Source organism: Salmo salar, chromosome 02 (genome assembly GCF_965601325.2).
Source record: "Salmo salar chromosome 02, fSalSal1, whole genome shotgun sequence".
NCBI lineage: Eukaryota > Metazoa > Chordata > Actinopteri > Salmoniformes > Salmonidae > Salmo > Salmo salar.
The window spans coordinates 43,350,426-43,365,898 of NC_138292.1; the positions used below are offsets into that span (position 1 = coordinate 43,350,426).

A 15,473-nucleotide genomic window follows, 5' to 3' on the forward strand; every position below is an offset into this window, starting at 1 on the left:
CCTGCACACTGTTCCAGGTGCAGAAATAGGCTACAGACAGGTCCACAACTACCCATTCAGCAGTGGTGTAAAGTACTAATTAAGTAGTTGTTTGGGGTATCTGTACTTTACTATTTTTACTTCACTACATTCATAAAGAAAATAATGTTCTTTTTACTGATTCCTAAAAGTACTATTTTCATTTTGACAGGAAAATTGTCCAATTCACTTTTCAAGTGAACATCCCTGGTCATCCCTACTGCCTCTGATCTGGCGGCCTCACTAAACACAAATGCTTAATTTATAAATTATGTCTGAGTGTTGAAGTCTGCCCCTGGCTATCCGCCAATAAAAAATTCACATTGTTCCGTCTGGTTTGCTTAAAATAAGGAATTTGAAATGGTTTATACTTTTACTTTTGATACTTAAGTACATTTTAGATATTCCATTGACTTTCAATACCTAACTATATTTAAAACCAAATACTTTGACTTTTACTCAAGTAGTATTGTACTGGGTGACTTTCACTTGTCATTTTCGATTAAGTAATATTTCCTTTTACTCAAGTATGACAAGATGCACCTTGTGCTGGGGACAATAAAAGGCCACTCTAAAATGTGCAGTTTTCTCACACAACACAATGCCACAAATATTTAAAATTTAAGGGAGTGTGCAATTGGCATGCAGAATAAAGGAATATCCACCAGAGCTGTTGCCATGGAATTTAATCTTCATTTCGCTTCTATAAACTGCCTCCAATGTCGTTTTAGAAAATTTGACAGAATGTCGAACCGGCCTCACAACGGCAGACCACGTGTAACCATGCCAGCCCAGGACCACCACATTCGGCTTCTTAACATTGGACCTTTGAGAAGTAGTTTTTTGCCTTCAAAAGCCATCTTCCCATTTTAATTGAAATCTAAGTAACTTAATTGTTATCGAGAAATGATTTGATATTGATATAAAAACGTCTGCATTGGGCATTTAATTAATATCCAGGCTGGCTTTGTGAGATTTGGTGCGTGACTGCTTTGCAAACGGCTTGGAACGCGGCCGCCATACGCGCCTACGCATTTTTGCGCTGTGAGTTTAGTAGCCATAGGCTACGTCAGTGTCAAAATTACTAATGGCGCAGGGGGCGGACGAAATAGATATAATGATTAATTATCACGGGGGATTCGAAAAAATAGACCGGAAAAACAGCCGTTATCCTTATTGTATTGTTTGGACACCTATTCCAATATTGTCGTGAGTAGCCACTTTTCCTGTTTTCTTTTGCTCTCACCATCAGAAATGGAGACACTATTTACGTGACAGATCATGTTGATAAACATAAATGGTCATGTAGGCCATCACATCTTTTGGACATTTAAATCACTAGCTTGCATTATAGCTAGTGAATTTCCAAATACTATGTGGGCTGGAATTAAAATGCCCATACCGTTAGATGCCTTATACGCGCACTCTTTATTCCCAGGACGCCCCAATACATTTACATTACATTACATTTAAGTCATTTAGCAGACGCTCTTATCCAGAGCGACTTACAAATTGGTGCATTCACCTTATGATATCCAGTGGAACAACCACTTTACAATAGTGCATCTAAATCTTTTAAGGGGGGGGGTTAGAAGGATTACTTTATCCTATCCTAGGTATTCCTTAAAGAGGTGGGGTTTCAGGTGTCTCCGGAAGGTGGTGATTGACTCCGCTGTCCTGGCGTCGTGAGGGAGCTTGTTCCACCATTGGGGTGCCAGAGCAGCGAACAGTTTTGACTGGGCTGAGCGGGAACTGTGCTTCCTCAGAGGTAGGGGGGCCAGCAGGCCATAGGTGGATGAACGCAGTGCCCTTGTTTGGGTGTAGGGCCTGATCAGAGCCTGAAGGTATGGAGGTGCCGTTCCCTTCACAGCTCCGTAGGCAATCACCATGGTCTTGTAGCGGATGCGAGCTTCAACTGGAAGCCAGTGGAGAGAGCGGAGGAGCGGGGTGACGTGAGAGAACTTGGGAAGGTTGAACACCAGACGGGCTGCGGCGTTCTGGATGAGTTGTAGGGGTTTAATAGCACAGGCAGGGAGCCCAGCCAACAGCGAGTTGCAGTAATCCAGACGGGAGATGACAAGTGCCTGGATTAGGACCTGCGCCGCTTCCTGTGTGAGGCAGGGTCGTACTCTGCGAATGTTGTAGAGCATGAACCTACAGGATCGGGTCACCGCCTTGATGTTAGTGGAGAACGACAGGGTGTTGTCCAGGATCACGCCAAGGTTCTTAGCACTCTGGGAGGAGGACACAAGGGAGTTGTCAACCGTGATGGCGAGATCATGGAACGGGCAGTCCTTCCCCGGGAGGAAGAGCAGCTCCGTCTTGCCGAGGTTCAGCTTGAGCTGGTGATCCGTCATCCACACTGATATGTCTGACAGACATGCAGAGATGCGATTCGCCGCCTGGTTATCAGAAGGGGGAAAGGAGAAGATTAATTGTGTGTCGTCTGCATAGCAATGATAGGAGAGACCATGTGAGGATATGACAGAGCCAAGTGACTTGGTGTATAGCGAGAATAGGAGAGGGCCTAGAACAGAGCCCTGGGGGACACCAGTGGTGAGAGCGCACGGTGCGGAGACAGATTCTCGCCACGCCACCTGGTAGGAGCGACCTGTCAGGTAGGACGCAATCCAAGCGTGGGCCGCGCCGGAGATGCCCAACTCGGAGAGGGTGGAGAGGAGGATCTGATGGTTCACAGTATCAAAGGCAGCAGATAGGTCTAGAAGGATGAGAGCAGAGGAGAGAGAGTTAGCTTTAGCAGTGCGGAGAGCCTCCGTGACACAGAGAAGAGCAGTCTCAGTTGAATGCCCAGTCTTGAAACCTGACTGATTAGGATCAAGAAGGTCATTCTGAGAGAGATAGCAGGAGAGCTGACCAAGGACGGCACGTTCAAGAGTTTTGGAGAGAAAAGAAAGAAGGGATACTGGTCTGTAGTTGTTGACATCGGAGGGATCGAGTGTAGGTTTTTTCAGAAGAGGTGCAACTCTCGCTCTCTTGAAGACGGAAGGGATGTAGCCAGCGGTCAAGGATGAGTTGATGAGCGAGGTGAGGAAGGGGAGAAGGTCTCCGGAAATGGTCTGGAGAAGAGAGGAGGGGATAGGGTCAAGTGGGCAGGTTGTTGGGCGGCCGGCCGTCACAAGACGCAAGATTTCATCTGGAGAGAGAGGGGAGAAAGAGGTCAAAGCACAGGGTAGGGCAGTGTGAGCAGGACCAGCGGTGTCGTTTGACTTAGCAAACGAGGATCGGATATCGTCAACCTTCTTTTCAAAATGGTTGACGAAGTCATCCGCAGAGAGGGAGGAGGGGGGGGGGGGGGGGAGGAGGATTCAGGAGGGAGGAGAAGGTAGCAAAGAGCTTCCTAGGGTTAGAGGCAGATGCTTGGAATTTAGAGTGGTAGAAAGTGGCTTTAGCAGCAGAGACAGAAGAGGAGAATGTAGAGAGGAGGGAGTGAAAGGATGCCAGGTCCGCAGGGAGGCGAGTTTTCCTCCATTTCCGCTCGGCTGCCCGGAGCCCTGTTCTGTGAGCTCGTAGTGAGTCGTCGAGCCACAGAGCAGGAGGGGAGGACCGAGCCGGCCTGGAGGATAGGGGACAGAGAAAATCAAAGGATGCAGAAAGGGAGGAGAGGAGGGTTGAGGAGGCAGAATCAGGAGATAGGTTGGAGAAGGTTTGAGCAGAGGGAAGAGATGATAGGATGGAAGAGGAGAGAGTAGCGGGAGAGAGAGAGCGAAGGTTGGGACGGCGCAATACCATCCGAGTAGGGGCAGAGTGAGAAGTGTTGGATGAGAGCAAGAGGGAAAAGGATACAAGGTAGTGGTCGGAGATTTGGAGGGGAGTTGCAATGAGATTAGTGGAAGAACAGCATCTAGTAAAGATGAGGTCAAGCGTATTGCCTGCCTTGTGAGTAGGGGGGGAAGGTGAGAGGGTGAGGTCAAAAGAGGAGAGGAGTGGAAAGAAGGAGGCAGAGAGGAATGAGTCAAAGGTAGACGTGGGGAGGTTAAAGTCACCCAGAACTGTGAGAGGTGAGCCATCCTCAGGAAAGGAACTTATCAAGGCGTCAAGCTCATTGATGAACTCTCCAAGGGAACCTGGAGGGCGATAAATGATAAGGATGTTAAGCTTGAAAGGGCTGGTAACTGTGACAGCATGGAATTCAAATGAGGAGATAGACAGATGGGTCAGGGGAGAAAGAGAGAATGTCCACTTGGGAGAGATGAGGATTCCAGTGCCACCACCCCGCTGGCTCGATGCTCTAGGGGTATGCGAGAACACGTGGGCAGACGAAGAGAGAGCAGTAGGAGTAGCAGTGTTATCTGTGGTAATCCATGTTTCCGTCAGCGCCAGGAAGTCTAGGGACTGGAGGGTAGCATAGGCTGAGATGAACTCAACCTTGTTGGCTGCAGACCGGCAGTTCCAGAGGCTGCCGGAGACCTGAAACTCCACGTGGGTCGTGCGCGCTGGGACCACCAGGTTAGTGGCAGCGGCCACGCGGTGTGAAGCGTTTGTATGGCCTGTGCAGAGAGGAGAGAACAGGGATAGACAGACACATAGTTGACAAGCTACAGAAGTGTTGTTTCTTGTATTATTGTCTCTTGTGTCTTTAGAGAACTGTTTCACTTTGATATCCTTTTTCTTCTGTCCTGATTTTCTCTTTCTTTTCTTCTGTTAACTAGATATTCTTTGTTGTTCTTCGTTAGCTAGCTAGCTTCTTCCAAAAGAGTCCCTAGCAACTGCTTAGCAACTGGTAAACAATTCAGCTAGCTAAGATAACTACAATTTTATGAAAAATAGTTATTTTTCAAAAGCCTATCTTCTTTGTTTGTTGCTTGTTTTTTCTCCTATTCAGTCTTGCAGTTTTCTTTTGCTTTTTCCGATGTACTTCACTCTAAAAACCATGTAAATTTCAATATTTGTAGGAGCTCATTTTTCAGCTGCTGCTGCTCAATTCAGTGCTGTACCTCTGTTTTGTTCAGGTGGTTGCTCCCCTTCATTGGTCACATGGGGATATGTACTTCTGCAGGCGTGATAAGAGACTTCGCTGGATCGTACTTAGTGTCTGTGAGTATATGCAGATCATGCATTATGACAGTAGGCCTACAGCATTATGTGCATAAGCCTAATATTATTGGACCATCTGTTTCGTGATAGTTCCACAACGTTTCCCATCTTTCCTTTCAGGAAGATAATATGGCCTTTGGAAGACCAACAAAGTAAGTTGGCTTTGTTCGTTCAATGCTTGGAGCTATGCCTGGCATATTGTGCTCAAAATTGACATGCAGAATTGCAGTTATGTAGTAAGGTATCTGCAGCATTGCTTGTCTCTTAACAGATACTGGAAGCTTGATGTTGATAAGGTGTGTGGCACTGGCTCAGCTGCCTGGGACAAAGCAGTGCACAATGCATCGGAGGAGTACAAATGCAGGCCGGTATGAACATTGACAGTGTCATAATAAGACAGACTGGAAGGTCTAGTAGTGGAATTATATATCCTCCCTACGTTCTACTGAACATCTTCACTAAAGGCCTATTGTAAAGGGTGAAGGTATTTATATGTACATGTTTTGTACAGTGATTGTAAAGGCCCATTGTAGTGATATTGACAAAAATGCCTAGAGTTAGACTTGACTAGCCTTCTTCCTCGTCTCTTGTAGCACAACCTCTGCTGTGATAACTGCCACTCCCATGTGGCCCGGGCCCTCAACCTCATGCATTACGACAACAGAACGTCCTGGAACATGGTCAACCTATGCCTGCAGACCTTTATCCATGGCAGGCATGTCAGGTGAGATACCATGCAATGAAGAGGTACTCTACTGTATATAACAGAGTATGCTCATTCCTCTCCTAACCAAGGCGCGAACACTGAACCTTCTGTACAACAATACTTGCCACTCACAAAGCATCATTCTGACTGACCAATCACTCTGTGTGTGTGAGTTTCCTCTGGATCATTTGACTAACTGGTGTGGAAGGACCAGAATCAGACATGCTGATGAAATGGGCAGAATCAAACTATGCAACACCGGTCTGTATTGCAAAACAGCATCACCGAGTCTGAACAAGCAAGCATGCACCTGCCAGCAGGCAACGCTCTGCAGGAGGGACAGAGGAGCTCCAGACACAGGGAAACATATGCTGTTGAGAAACCCCCTCATTATTCTCCCCTGACCCACATAGGGAGCTGGCGTCACTGCTTTGTGCAGCCTCCACATTATCGTCCGAGGGCACTACGTCCTTCAACAGTGGGGCAGCGTGTAATTCATCATTGCCAGATGCGGGCCCCCTCATCACCACATCAACTCTTTGCTGGGGCTCCCACTGCTGGATCGGTGGAGGACAGGGTAGAGGACAGGGAGGGAGTGGGGTAAACCTCTGGGAGATAAGGGAGTTGGTCTGCCCTCAGTGTCCTGTGTAAATTACCCTGGCTTCGGGGAAATTGAACCGACGGCACGTCCTTACCTGTCCCTATAATACTGCCCTGCAAAGGCAACCCTCAAACATTTTTCCCGCCATAAAGTAAGGACTGTTTCATCACAGAATGTTTATATCTAAATAAAAAATATTTGACTGTGTAGATTCTACAATCTAAATGTGTTTATCCAACTCTTGTTGTTTTTCTGTTTGACTTTGAATGGTCATTTATTTGACTTAGGGGTCATAGGTCAAATCAGTGGTCATGGTTGATATGCATAAAAAAATATTTCAGAATAAGATACTACATCAGTGCATTGTCACTTATCTACAAACAACATATTTGTCTGGACAACAAATAAAACTTTAAAGCCATTTTTCTCAGTTTTACTGTTGCGTTGAGTTTCACTGCTCTTTGTATGGCATGGTGGGTAACTGCAGTCAAAACATGGTGGAACAAAGCCAAAGTGACTTCAGTTACTGCTGTTTTTACTTGGATTTTGTAGTTACTGCAAATTTCTAACTCAAACTTTCTATGAAACAGAACATAATTGATCCAGGTCACTTTGTCGCAAGATAAAACAGATACTACAAAGCCTGATTTCAGTCTTAACTAAATTCTGACCAAAAGTTGTAGTTCCTGCATTTTGCCTTTGTAGTGCAGTATAGATTACAAATGTCTTAGAGTATGTGTTTTTGACCAACAGCTGAAATGTGAAGATTTAATGACTGTCATTACTACTCTCACTGTGCTTTCTCTCTCTCTCTCTCTGTCCTTCCCTAGCTGTGTGTCGTTCCTCAAGACCTGGCTGCCCTTCCTCATGCTGACTGGAGCCCTCGTCACCTTCATCCTAACGCTCAACCTGCACTGACCACACCAGGGAGAGGGAGATGGAGGAGTGGAGAGATAATACAAGGGATTTTCCTGCTCAGTTGTAATCATAAAAGTGAATGAAGAAGAAGAATGTTCCGATGGGACACTTCTTTGTGTCGTACTAATATCCACACTCTCCGACATCCATCAGAAAGGTGTCTCATGAGGGCCGTTGTGTCCAGCTGTTCTGGCTTGTTTCGAAGTACCTTTTACTCGATGCAGAAAGGAATGTCGTATAAAGGAATGTTTGGCTTGGGATAGTCATAACCATAAATATAGAACTGATATAGTGTCTGCTAAATGACAAGAATTTGAATGTAAATATATTGTCTATGGTCATAATTTTATACGGGTCTCTTTTACTGACCCCTGAACCCCATTTAACCAGTGTAATACCAGCTCAACATCATTTTACTTTGTAATTGTTTACTGTATTTTATCAGACAGTATTCTTTCATGCAATACTGTAAGTTCTCTGAAGCAACATGCTCAGGAATGTTAATATAATGTACAGTAGTAGTACATTATCATGACCAAGCATTCGATATAATTACAGAAATGATGGGCAATAGGCTATACCATATAGGCTAGTAAAGTTAAAACAAATTGTATTTGTCATGCTTCGTAAACAACAGGTGTAGACTAACAGTGAAATGCTTCCCATCAATGCAGAGAGAAAGAAAATATAGAAATAATAGCAATGTAATAATAAATACACAGAGTAACGCTAACCTTGCTATATATACATGGGGTAGCAGTACAGAGTGGATGTGCAGGGGTACGAGGTAATTGAGGTAGATATGTACATATAACTAGGAATAAAGTGACTAGGCAACAGGATAGATAATAAACAGTTGTAGCAACGTATGTGACGAGTCAAAAAAGTGTGTGCAAAAATGGTCAATGCAGATAGTTAACCAAATAACTACCCAGACTATTTAGCTAAACTATTTAGCAGTCTTATGGCTTGGGGGTAGAAGCTGTTCAGGGTCCTGTTGGTTCCAGACTTGATGCATCGGTACCGCTTGCCTTATGGTAGCAGAGAGAACAGTCTATGACTTGGATGGCTGGAGTCTTTAACTGCCTGTTATTGAGGGCGGCACGTAGCCTCGAGGTTAAAGCGTTGGGTTCGAATACCGGAACCACAAGGTGAAAAACAAATCTGTCGCTGTGCCTTTGAGCAAGGCACTTAACCCTAATTGCTCCAGGGGCGCTGGACAATGGTGACCCTGGCCGTGACCCCCACTCCCTGCGGGTGTCTCAGGGGAGTTAGCAAATGCCCCCCCCCCCCCCCCCCCCCCCCAAAAAAAAAAAACATTTATATTACACACTTGTATGTAGCAGGACAAATATAAGCACCGCCCAAATTATTATATGTAGCGGGCCATCCGCACTACCCTCTGTTTTGTGTTGTCATTTATTGGAACAAATATAAATAAATGTACATAATATGCATAGCCTACTTGTTCATTGTTTATAAACTGTTAAATCATATCACACAAAGACACCACAGAGGTCTACTGTTCTGTTTAGTTTAATATTATTAGCGTCTGTGCCTTTAAAAAACGTTCACCGTTATTCCTCTCCTTGATTCTGCGCCGGTATTTAAACTCAAGCTAACAATTCGCCGGTCCTGCTGATCAGCGGATGAAACATCCTTCTCACTCACTCAATGCAGAAACAAACCATTGGGCCGGAACCGGAATCATTCGGCAGCATCTAAAGAAAGGCTAACACCTCATACCGGAATCTGAGTTTGTTTTTACTCATTGATGTGCATGATACGGCGTAATATGACTCACCATCACCTTCTGCATATTCTGGTATTTATCAGTTTATAACTTTTCTGTTGAGTTATGCATAATTTGGTGATCGTTGTACTTTTTGGTGCGCTACTCTGTGCGCTCCACCAGTGCTTGGAGTGCCCATCTGGCTGCCGATGCTTTGCTGACACGCGCACAGTGAAATGCGTCTCCAAGGATCTTCGTGCCATACCACAAGATATTCCAGGATACACAAGGAATGTGATCATCACAGGAAATAATATATTCAGAATTGGATCAGAGACGTTTCAAGAACTGAAAAATGTCACCACCATCATTTTGAGCAACAATAGGTGAGTAAATATTCTTATCAAAGAGAATTGTTTTCTGAAGCGTCGCTACAGACCCGGGTTCAATCCCGGGCCGTGTCACAGCCGGCCGTGACCGGTAGTACCATGAGGCGGCGCACAATTGGCCCAGCGTCATCCGGGCTAGGGAAGGGTTTGGCCGGCCGGGATGTCCTTGTCCCATCGCGCTCTAGCGACTGCTTGTGGTGGGCCTGGCGTCTGCAAACTGACTCTGGTCGCCAGTTGTACAGTGCGTCCTCCGACACATTGGTGTGGCTGGCTTCCGGGTTAAGCGAGCAGTGGGTCAAGAAGCAGTGCGGCTTGGCAAGGTCGTGTTTTGGAGGATGCATGGCTCTCGACCTTCGCCTCTCCCAAGTCCGTACGGGAGTTGCAGCGATGGGACAAGACTGTAACTACTAATTGGATATCACAAAATTGGGGAGAAAAAGTGGTAGAAAAAATATATATAAATAAAGAGAATTGTATTCTTGCTGTTTCAGAGATTCAACATTTTCAACCATTGAGACATGCATTTGTATTTACTAGCCTATACATTTCTGAAGCTTTGAGTTAAGATTCTAAACTACAACAAAATTATTATTCCATGTTCTCCTGAATGCCATCACACCAACTTATGAAATATTTAGATACCCCTATTTGAGCATGACAATAATTCCACAAACATTACTTCTGAGTCCAATAATCGGTTTGGGGACTGTAAACATGGTACATCTGTCTTCCCAGGATCACAGAGGTTGCGTCCCACAGCTTCTCTACCCTTTCTTACCTGCGCTCCCTGGACATGAGCTGCAACCATCTGGCTCTCATCCACCCTGAAGCCCTCAACATCCCAGGGAGTCCTCTAAAGGAGCTCAACCTCAGCCACTCCCTCTATAACTACACCTCACTAACTGATCTCACCACTGCACTGCGCTGGGGAGGCCTAGGAGGGCTGCACAGCCTAGACCTCTCCGGGAACCGCCTGGTCTTCCTACCCCCAGGGATGTTCTCCCATCTCCCCAGCCTGCAGCACCTCCTCCTGGGTAACAACTCCCTAGCATCGGTCTACAACGGCACCTTCTTTGGCCTGCGCCGCTTGGAGCTGCTCGACCTGACCCGCAACTCTTTCAGGGCGTTCGGAAGCGATGCTCTGGGGGAGCTGGAGAGGCTGGGGCAAGTCCCCCGCATCCTGCTGAGCCACAACCCCTATGTCTGCACATGTGAGATCCAAGACTTTGCCGTGTGGCTCAAGAGCTCCCGGGCTCAGGTGGGGGATGCAGAAGCCCTAACCTGCGCCTCACCCTGGGAGTTTCAGGACAGGCCCCTGCAAGGGCTCGGCGTCCAAGTTATCGGATGCCATGTCACTTCACCACCTCTGGTCGGAATCAGAGACGAGGGGGACAACCTCTCCCTGCAGACCTCCTATGTCCTCCTGGGTCTGGTGCTGGGCTTTGTGGGTATGGTCTTCCTCTTTGTGCTCTACCTCAACCGGCAAGGTATTAAAAAGTGGGTGGTGGAGACGCGAGATGCCTGCCATGACGTGTTAGAGGGGTATCAACACCGCTATGAGATCGACACTGACCCACGCCGGGAATACCTCTCAAAAGACGTCAGAGTCGAAGAGAAGCAACCGACAAACGGTAGTTTTGGACAGGCTCACTCCGATAACCGCTTATCACAGCTACCCACTGACACCTGTTTAGTTCAGATCCCCTCAGACACACAGCTCAAACCAGGCTCCATCTCAGTGGATTTGTGATTCCTCATTCCCTGGAATGGAACTGGACTGGAGTGAACTTGCATTCAGGGTTGGGTAGGTTACTTTCTAAATGTAATCTGTTACAGTTACTAGTTACCTGTCCAAAATTGTAATCAGTAATGTAACTTTTCGATTACCCAAACTCAGTAATGTAATCAGATTACTTTCCCCTTATTAGAAGTAGACAAAAAAGGATCAACACACACACATGTGGTCTCTGACTTGTGGTCAGACTCGCTCAGGTGGAACAAACTTAAACCTGTGCTTTTATCAATGCTCAATTAAATGTCATTGAGAAAACAGCAAACATCCTTTCTGAATTTGAAAGTAATCCAAGAAGTAATCATCTAGTTTTTCAAAAGCATCTGTAATCTGATTACAATATTTTTTTGCTGGTAACATAACTGATTACAAGTACATGTTTTTAAATCAGATTACATATAATCCGTTTCTGCCCAACCCTGCTCACATTTGTGAGGGACTTATCTGTATCATACATTTCTGTACAATATGTTGAATATAATTACATCACTTATGTAAGCATAAAACTGCAGAACAGTTATGCTATTTAAATGGAGAGCCTGTTTTAAGTGTGAACAGCCGGGCTCATTGTACCTGCATATCCTTGATACCTCTTTTACTGTGGCCACATTTTTACTAACTTGCATAGATTTAACCAAGTTGCCATCTGTCTTTGGTGTTGTATGTATTATTATATTCTACTTTGTGGGTCTAATTGACACATCTATATAGAACCAAAGCAATATTGCCTATCTGAAGGGTCTTGACTGCAAAACTAACCTTGAATGTCTACTCTTTTGGGAAGATTGAATGATTCCACGCAGCACTAAGTCATCTTTTCATCCTTAACTGACTTTGTAACCAGACGTGACAGGGTAAGAAAGAAAGGGCACATATTTCCAGAGTGCAGAAGTGATATGGTATTGAAGTGATGAAGCAGGATCTAGTGTGGTGTATAAACTCATGTGCATAACTTACCAGTTGGTAGAGCATGGTGTTTGCAATGCCAGCATGGTGTGTGCAATGCCAGGGTTGTGGGTTCGATTCCCACGGGGGGCCAGTACAAAAAAAAAATGCATGAAATGAAATGTATGCATTCACTACTGTAAGTCGCTCTGGATAAGAGTGTCTGCTAAATTACTAAAATGTAAAAATGTAAAACCCCTTTGTGCTGCTCAATAAAAAATGTTTTCAAAATGTTAACCAAATCACATTTGCAGTAAGTTTCCATTTAGTCTTAAATTAACTTTACAAATCTACAGGGAACTCTTGGGAAAGACACTGCTCCGTTGCCCCCGTCTGTTACTAAGTGTAGGGCTAGTGTGATTCTCCTGCTTATCGCAGATGGGGAAAGGGAGATGATTAAGTGCGTCTGTAGGGGGAAAGTGGGACAAGATGAAGGATGCTAGACAGAGTTGCACCTGCTGGCTCTGCAGGCAGCGGTGAATCTCTCTGTCCTGTGTGTGAGTATATTTTCAGGACTTTCTAACTAATGATCGCTATTGATCAAAGCAGCACTGACAGTAGATATTCATCCCCACCACAATGCAACTGGCTCTGGTCTGTGTGAGTTGATCTATTCAGTAAGCACATTTGAGTGACCTTATGATGTAGCACTAAATGATGTCTGATGTGTTGTTGTAGTAACGTAAAGTGCAAATCGTTTTACAGATTGATTGCTTGCTACACACCTGTAAAGTATGAGCATGTTTTCAAAGGTGACATGTCCATCTTTTAATTAGTCATTTATTAAGCGGTATCCTCAGCTAAAAGTACACATGCTCAGTCATCCCAAGGCAGGTGACGGATTGCACTGATACCCTAGTGACACAGGCCTCAGTTGCTGTCAAAATGATGGAGGTGTACGGAGGACGTGGTGCGCACAGGCAGAATTTCTACAACACCTGGAAACGCTGGCGATCATCAATAACCCCAGCAAGGTCTGCATGCACTCTACTGAAGACAGTAAATGGGCTGGGATTCACCAGGCACTGAGTAAGGTCAATGCAAGTCCTCTGATTACATGCACTTGGAGCAGAAGAGGCAGCGCATTCCTCCCGGCTCACTCATTATTTGTTGGAAGAGAGAGGCATAACCTACAGAAAGTCAGCACAAAAAAAAGGAGAGGAGATAAAAGGTTCGTATGCTCGAAGCAAACGTGACCAGGAAGCGTTTCAATGGTTTTACGTGACTGATGAGCCCATGTTTTGCTCAATGCTTTTTGAATTGAAAACAGAAATCTATGACATAGACACTGAATGTGATATAAACAGTTCCTTTTCACCCTTTTACCAAGGAATAAGATCGCCTCACCACACCAACTACATTTGCCAGGCAGCTGTTTTACACGAGCAAGCGCCACTCTCATCAGTTATTTAACGCAGTAAAGTGAAAAGTATTACAGAAGTGATGCCACTTTTAGGCTGAGGCATTGCTATTACTGTGTGACTCGCTCCTATAGTGGGTTTAGGCCAGGGTAAAAAAAAAATGTACTCTTCAGGAAACCAACCCATTTGGGTCAAATCAGTCAAATGTATGAGGGTGCCCTCTACTGGCATGAGTCTACTGTGTCTCTGTTAGACATGACCATAGAATTAGGTCACTAATTCTATGGACATATCTAACAAAGGGATGACATGTTGCCTTCTGTCACACCATAGGCCACTTAATTGCAGCACCACAACAACCCAATTCCAAGAGTCCAATCAATCAAAAGGAACATCACAAATGACCTGGGGGAGGTTGCTTTTTTTTCAATTTGTACTTCGCTATTGACAAATTACTTTGAAGTTTATCTCCGAAATGAAGTTTGTCAATATTGTTATCTGGATGGGTGTTTTTTTCTTTACAGATGTTTAGGCAGTTTGTGATACCCTGATGCCCCCCTTGATCCTGAAGCAATGGGCCAGCACCCCTCCTATCAACATAGACACACAGCCAGCTCTGAGAAATATCTACCAACACTGGACAATGACACAGGCCACCACTGGACAAAGATCTCACCATACCATCAGAGATGTGTATACACCCTGGTTTGGAGCCATGTTTGGAGAACCTCTTACCCGACTAACTGAGCTTGGGAGTGGGGAGAGCGCAGGATCGAGCGGACCTGTCTGGAGGAGGAAGGTTGGAGTGGTCAATGGGAGTGCTGAAATAAGGAAGGAGGCTAAAATATGTGTATTTTGGGCCTCTCTGTTCATACGTTTGGACAGATCTTCTGTGTGTTGGGTGGCATAGGCCTGACCAGCTTCAGATGGCTTCTACAGGTACAGTGATGTGAAGGGCACTGGGGGTATGAGGAAGTCTTCGAAAGGCTATAAGATAGCACAATACTTAGGTAGCAACCCACTGGGGACACACTGGTTGAATCAACATTGTTTCTACTTAATTTCAATTAAATTATGTTGAACCAACATTGAATTGATGTCTGAGCCCAGTGGGAAGGCAACGAGATAAATGAAAAACTGCACTTTATATATAGTTTTGTTTTCTACAAAGACTTAAGCCATGCATTATTCTTCACTTCCTAAGATATTGGACGTGTCAGAGTTTGATGGACAGGAGAAGCAGGATAGAGTTGATTGGGAAGTCAAACCAGCATCAACTCCCATTGCTCCATAAAGAAGAGTGGCCCCACAAAGAAGGGAAGGCACTCACCAACCTACTGATGATTGAAAACCCTTAGATATTGAGGGTCAGAATTTCAAGACCTTCTATACTAGACAGTATTTTATCCAGATTACCAATATGGGGCATCATTCATTGTTATTTGACATTTTTGTATACAACTTTTGCTAATAAAATACACTTTTTTTCCAATTGATCGGTCTAGGCTATTTATTTATTTTTGTGTTGCATTTTCAATTTATCTATTTAATTTCCACGTTTAATTATTTCTCGACTGATATGTATTTATTTCAAGTGACTCTGGGCATTCCATATCTCTGATGCTACTCATATCAGTAGATCTCTGGTCAGATACTTTGCAAATTGCGCCGACTACTGGATGATAAATATGTCATATGAATAGATATTTGCCTGGTGGCCGACACACGGCGGAAATGGATGTGGAGCTTGAATACGAGGGTGGTGGGAAAAAGGATGAGTGGACTTTTGTCCAAAAGAATGGAAAGGGGAGCAATGTTGTTGTAGTAAATGTGTTTAGTGCTGCAGATACCCCATCGTATCTAGTAAGAATGCGTTTTGGGGGTAAACAAGACATCCCAACTTAGTGGATCTGTGTGGACCCCAACTTAGGGGTCCCGTGTTGCTCAGTTGGGAGA

The 15,473-nt window shown here is 44.9% G+C and overlaps 2 protein-coding genes across 2 annotated transcripts; both read left to right on the forward strand.

The window, feature by feature from the left end:
• The first annotated feature begins 1,056 nt into the window (after positions 1-1,056).
• Positions 1,057-7,542, forward strand: LOC106584656 (transmembrane protein 222-like). The gene is made up of 6 exons (XM_014170159.3): positions 1,057-1,227; positions 4,989-5,073; positions 5,194-5,225; positions 5,345-5,441; positions 5,667-5,797; positions 7,211-7,542. The coding sequence occupies exons 1-6, from the start codon at positions 1,106-1,108 to the stop codon at positions 7,296-7,298; spliced, it is 555 nt and encodes a 184-aa protein (XP_014025634.1). The 5' UTR covers positions 1,057-1,105; the 3' UTR covers positions 7,299-7,542.
• A 1,390-nt stretch (positions 7,543-8,932) lies between these two features.
• On the forward strand, positions 8,933-12,280 carry LOC106584664 (trophoblast glycoprotein-like). The gene is made up of 2 exons (XM_014170169.3): positions 8,933-9,416; positions 10,155-12,280. Exons 1-2 carry the CDS (start codon positions 9,157-9,159, stop codon positions 11,167-11,169), a joined length of 1,275 nt encoding a protein of 424 aa, XP_014025644.1. The 5' UTR covers positions 8,933-9,156; the 3' UTR covers positions 11,170-12,280.
• Positions 12,281-15,473: the final 3,193 nt, after the last annotated feature.

What these genes read in the sequence shown, in the direction of transcription:
- LOC106584656 (XM_014170159.3), top strand. Translation starts at nt 1,106, where the DNA reads ATGGCGCAGGGGGCGGACGAAATAGATATAATGATTAATTATCACGGG. An exon ending in ACACCTATTCCAATATTGTC is followed by an intron (nt 1,228 to 4,988) that starts GTGAGTAGCCAC and finishes TGTTTTGTTCAG; the next exon opens with GTGGTTGCTCCCCTTCATTG. An exon ending in ATCCATGGCAGGCATGTCAG is followed by an intron (nt 5,798 to 7,210) that starts GTGAGATACCAT and finishes GTCCTTCCCTAG; the next exon opens with CTGTGTGTCGTTCCTCAAGA.
- LOC106584664 (XM_014170169.3), top strand. Translation starts at nt 9,157, where the DNA reads ATGCATAATTTGGTGATCGTTGTACTTTTTGGTGCGCTACTCTGTGCG. An exon ending in ATCATTTTGAGCAACAATAG is followed by an intron (nt 9,417 to 10,154) that starts GTGAGTAAATAT and finishes CTGTCTTCCCAG; the next exon opens with GATCACAGAGGTTGCGTCCC.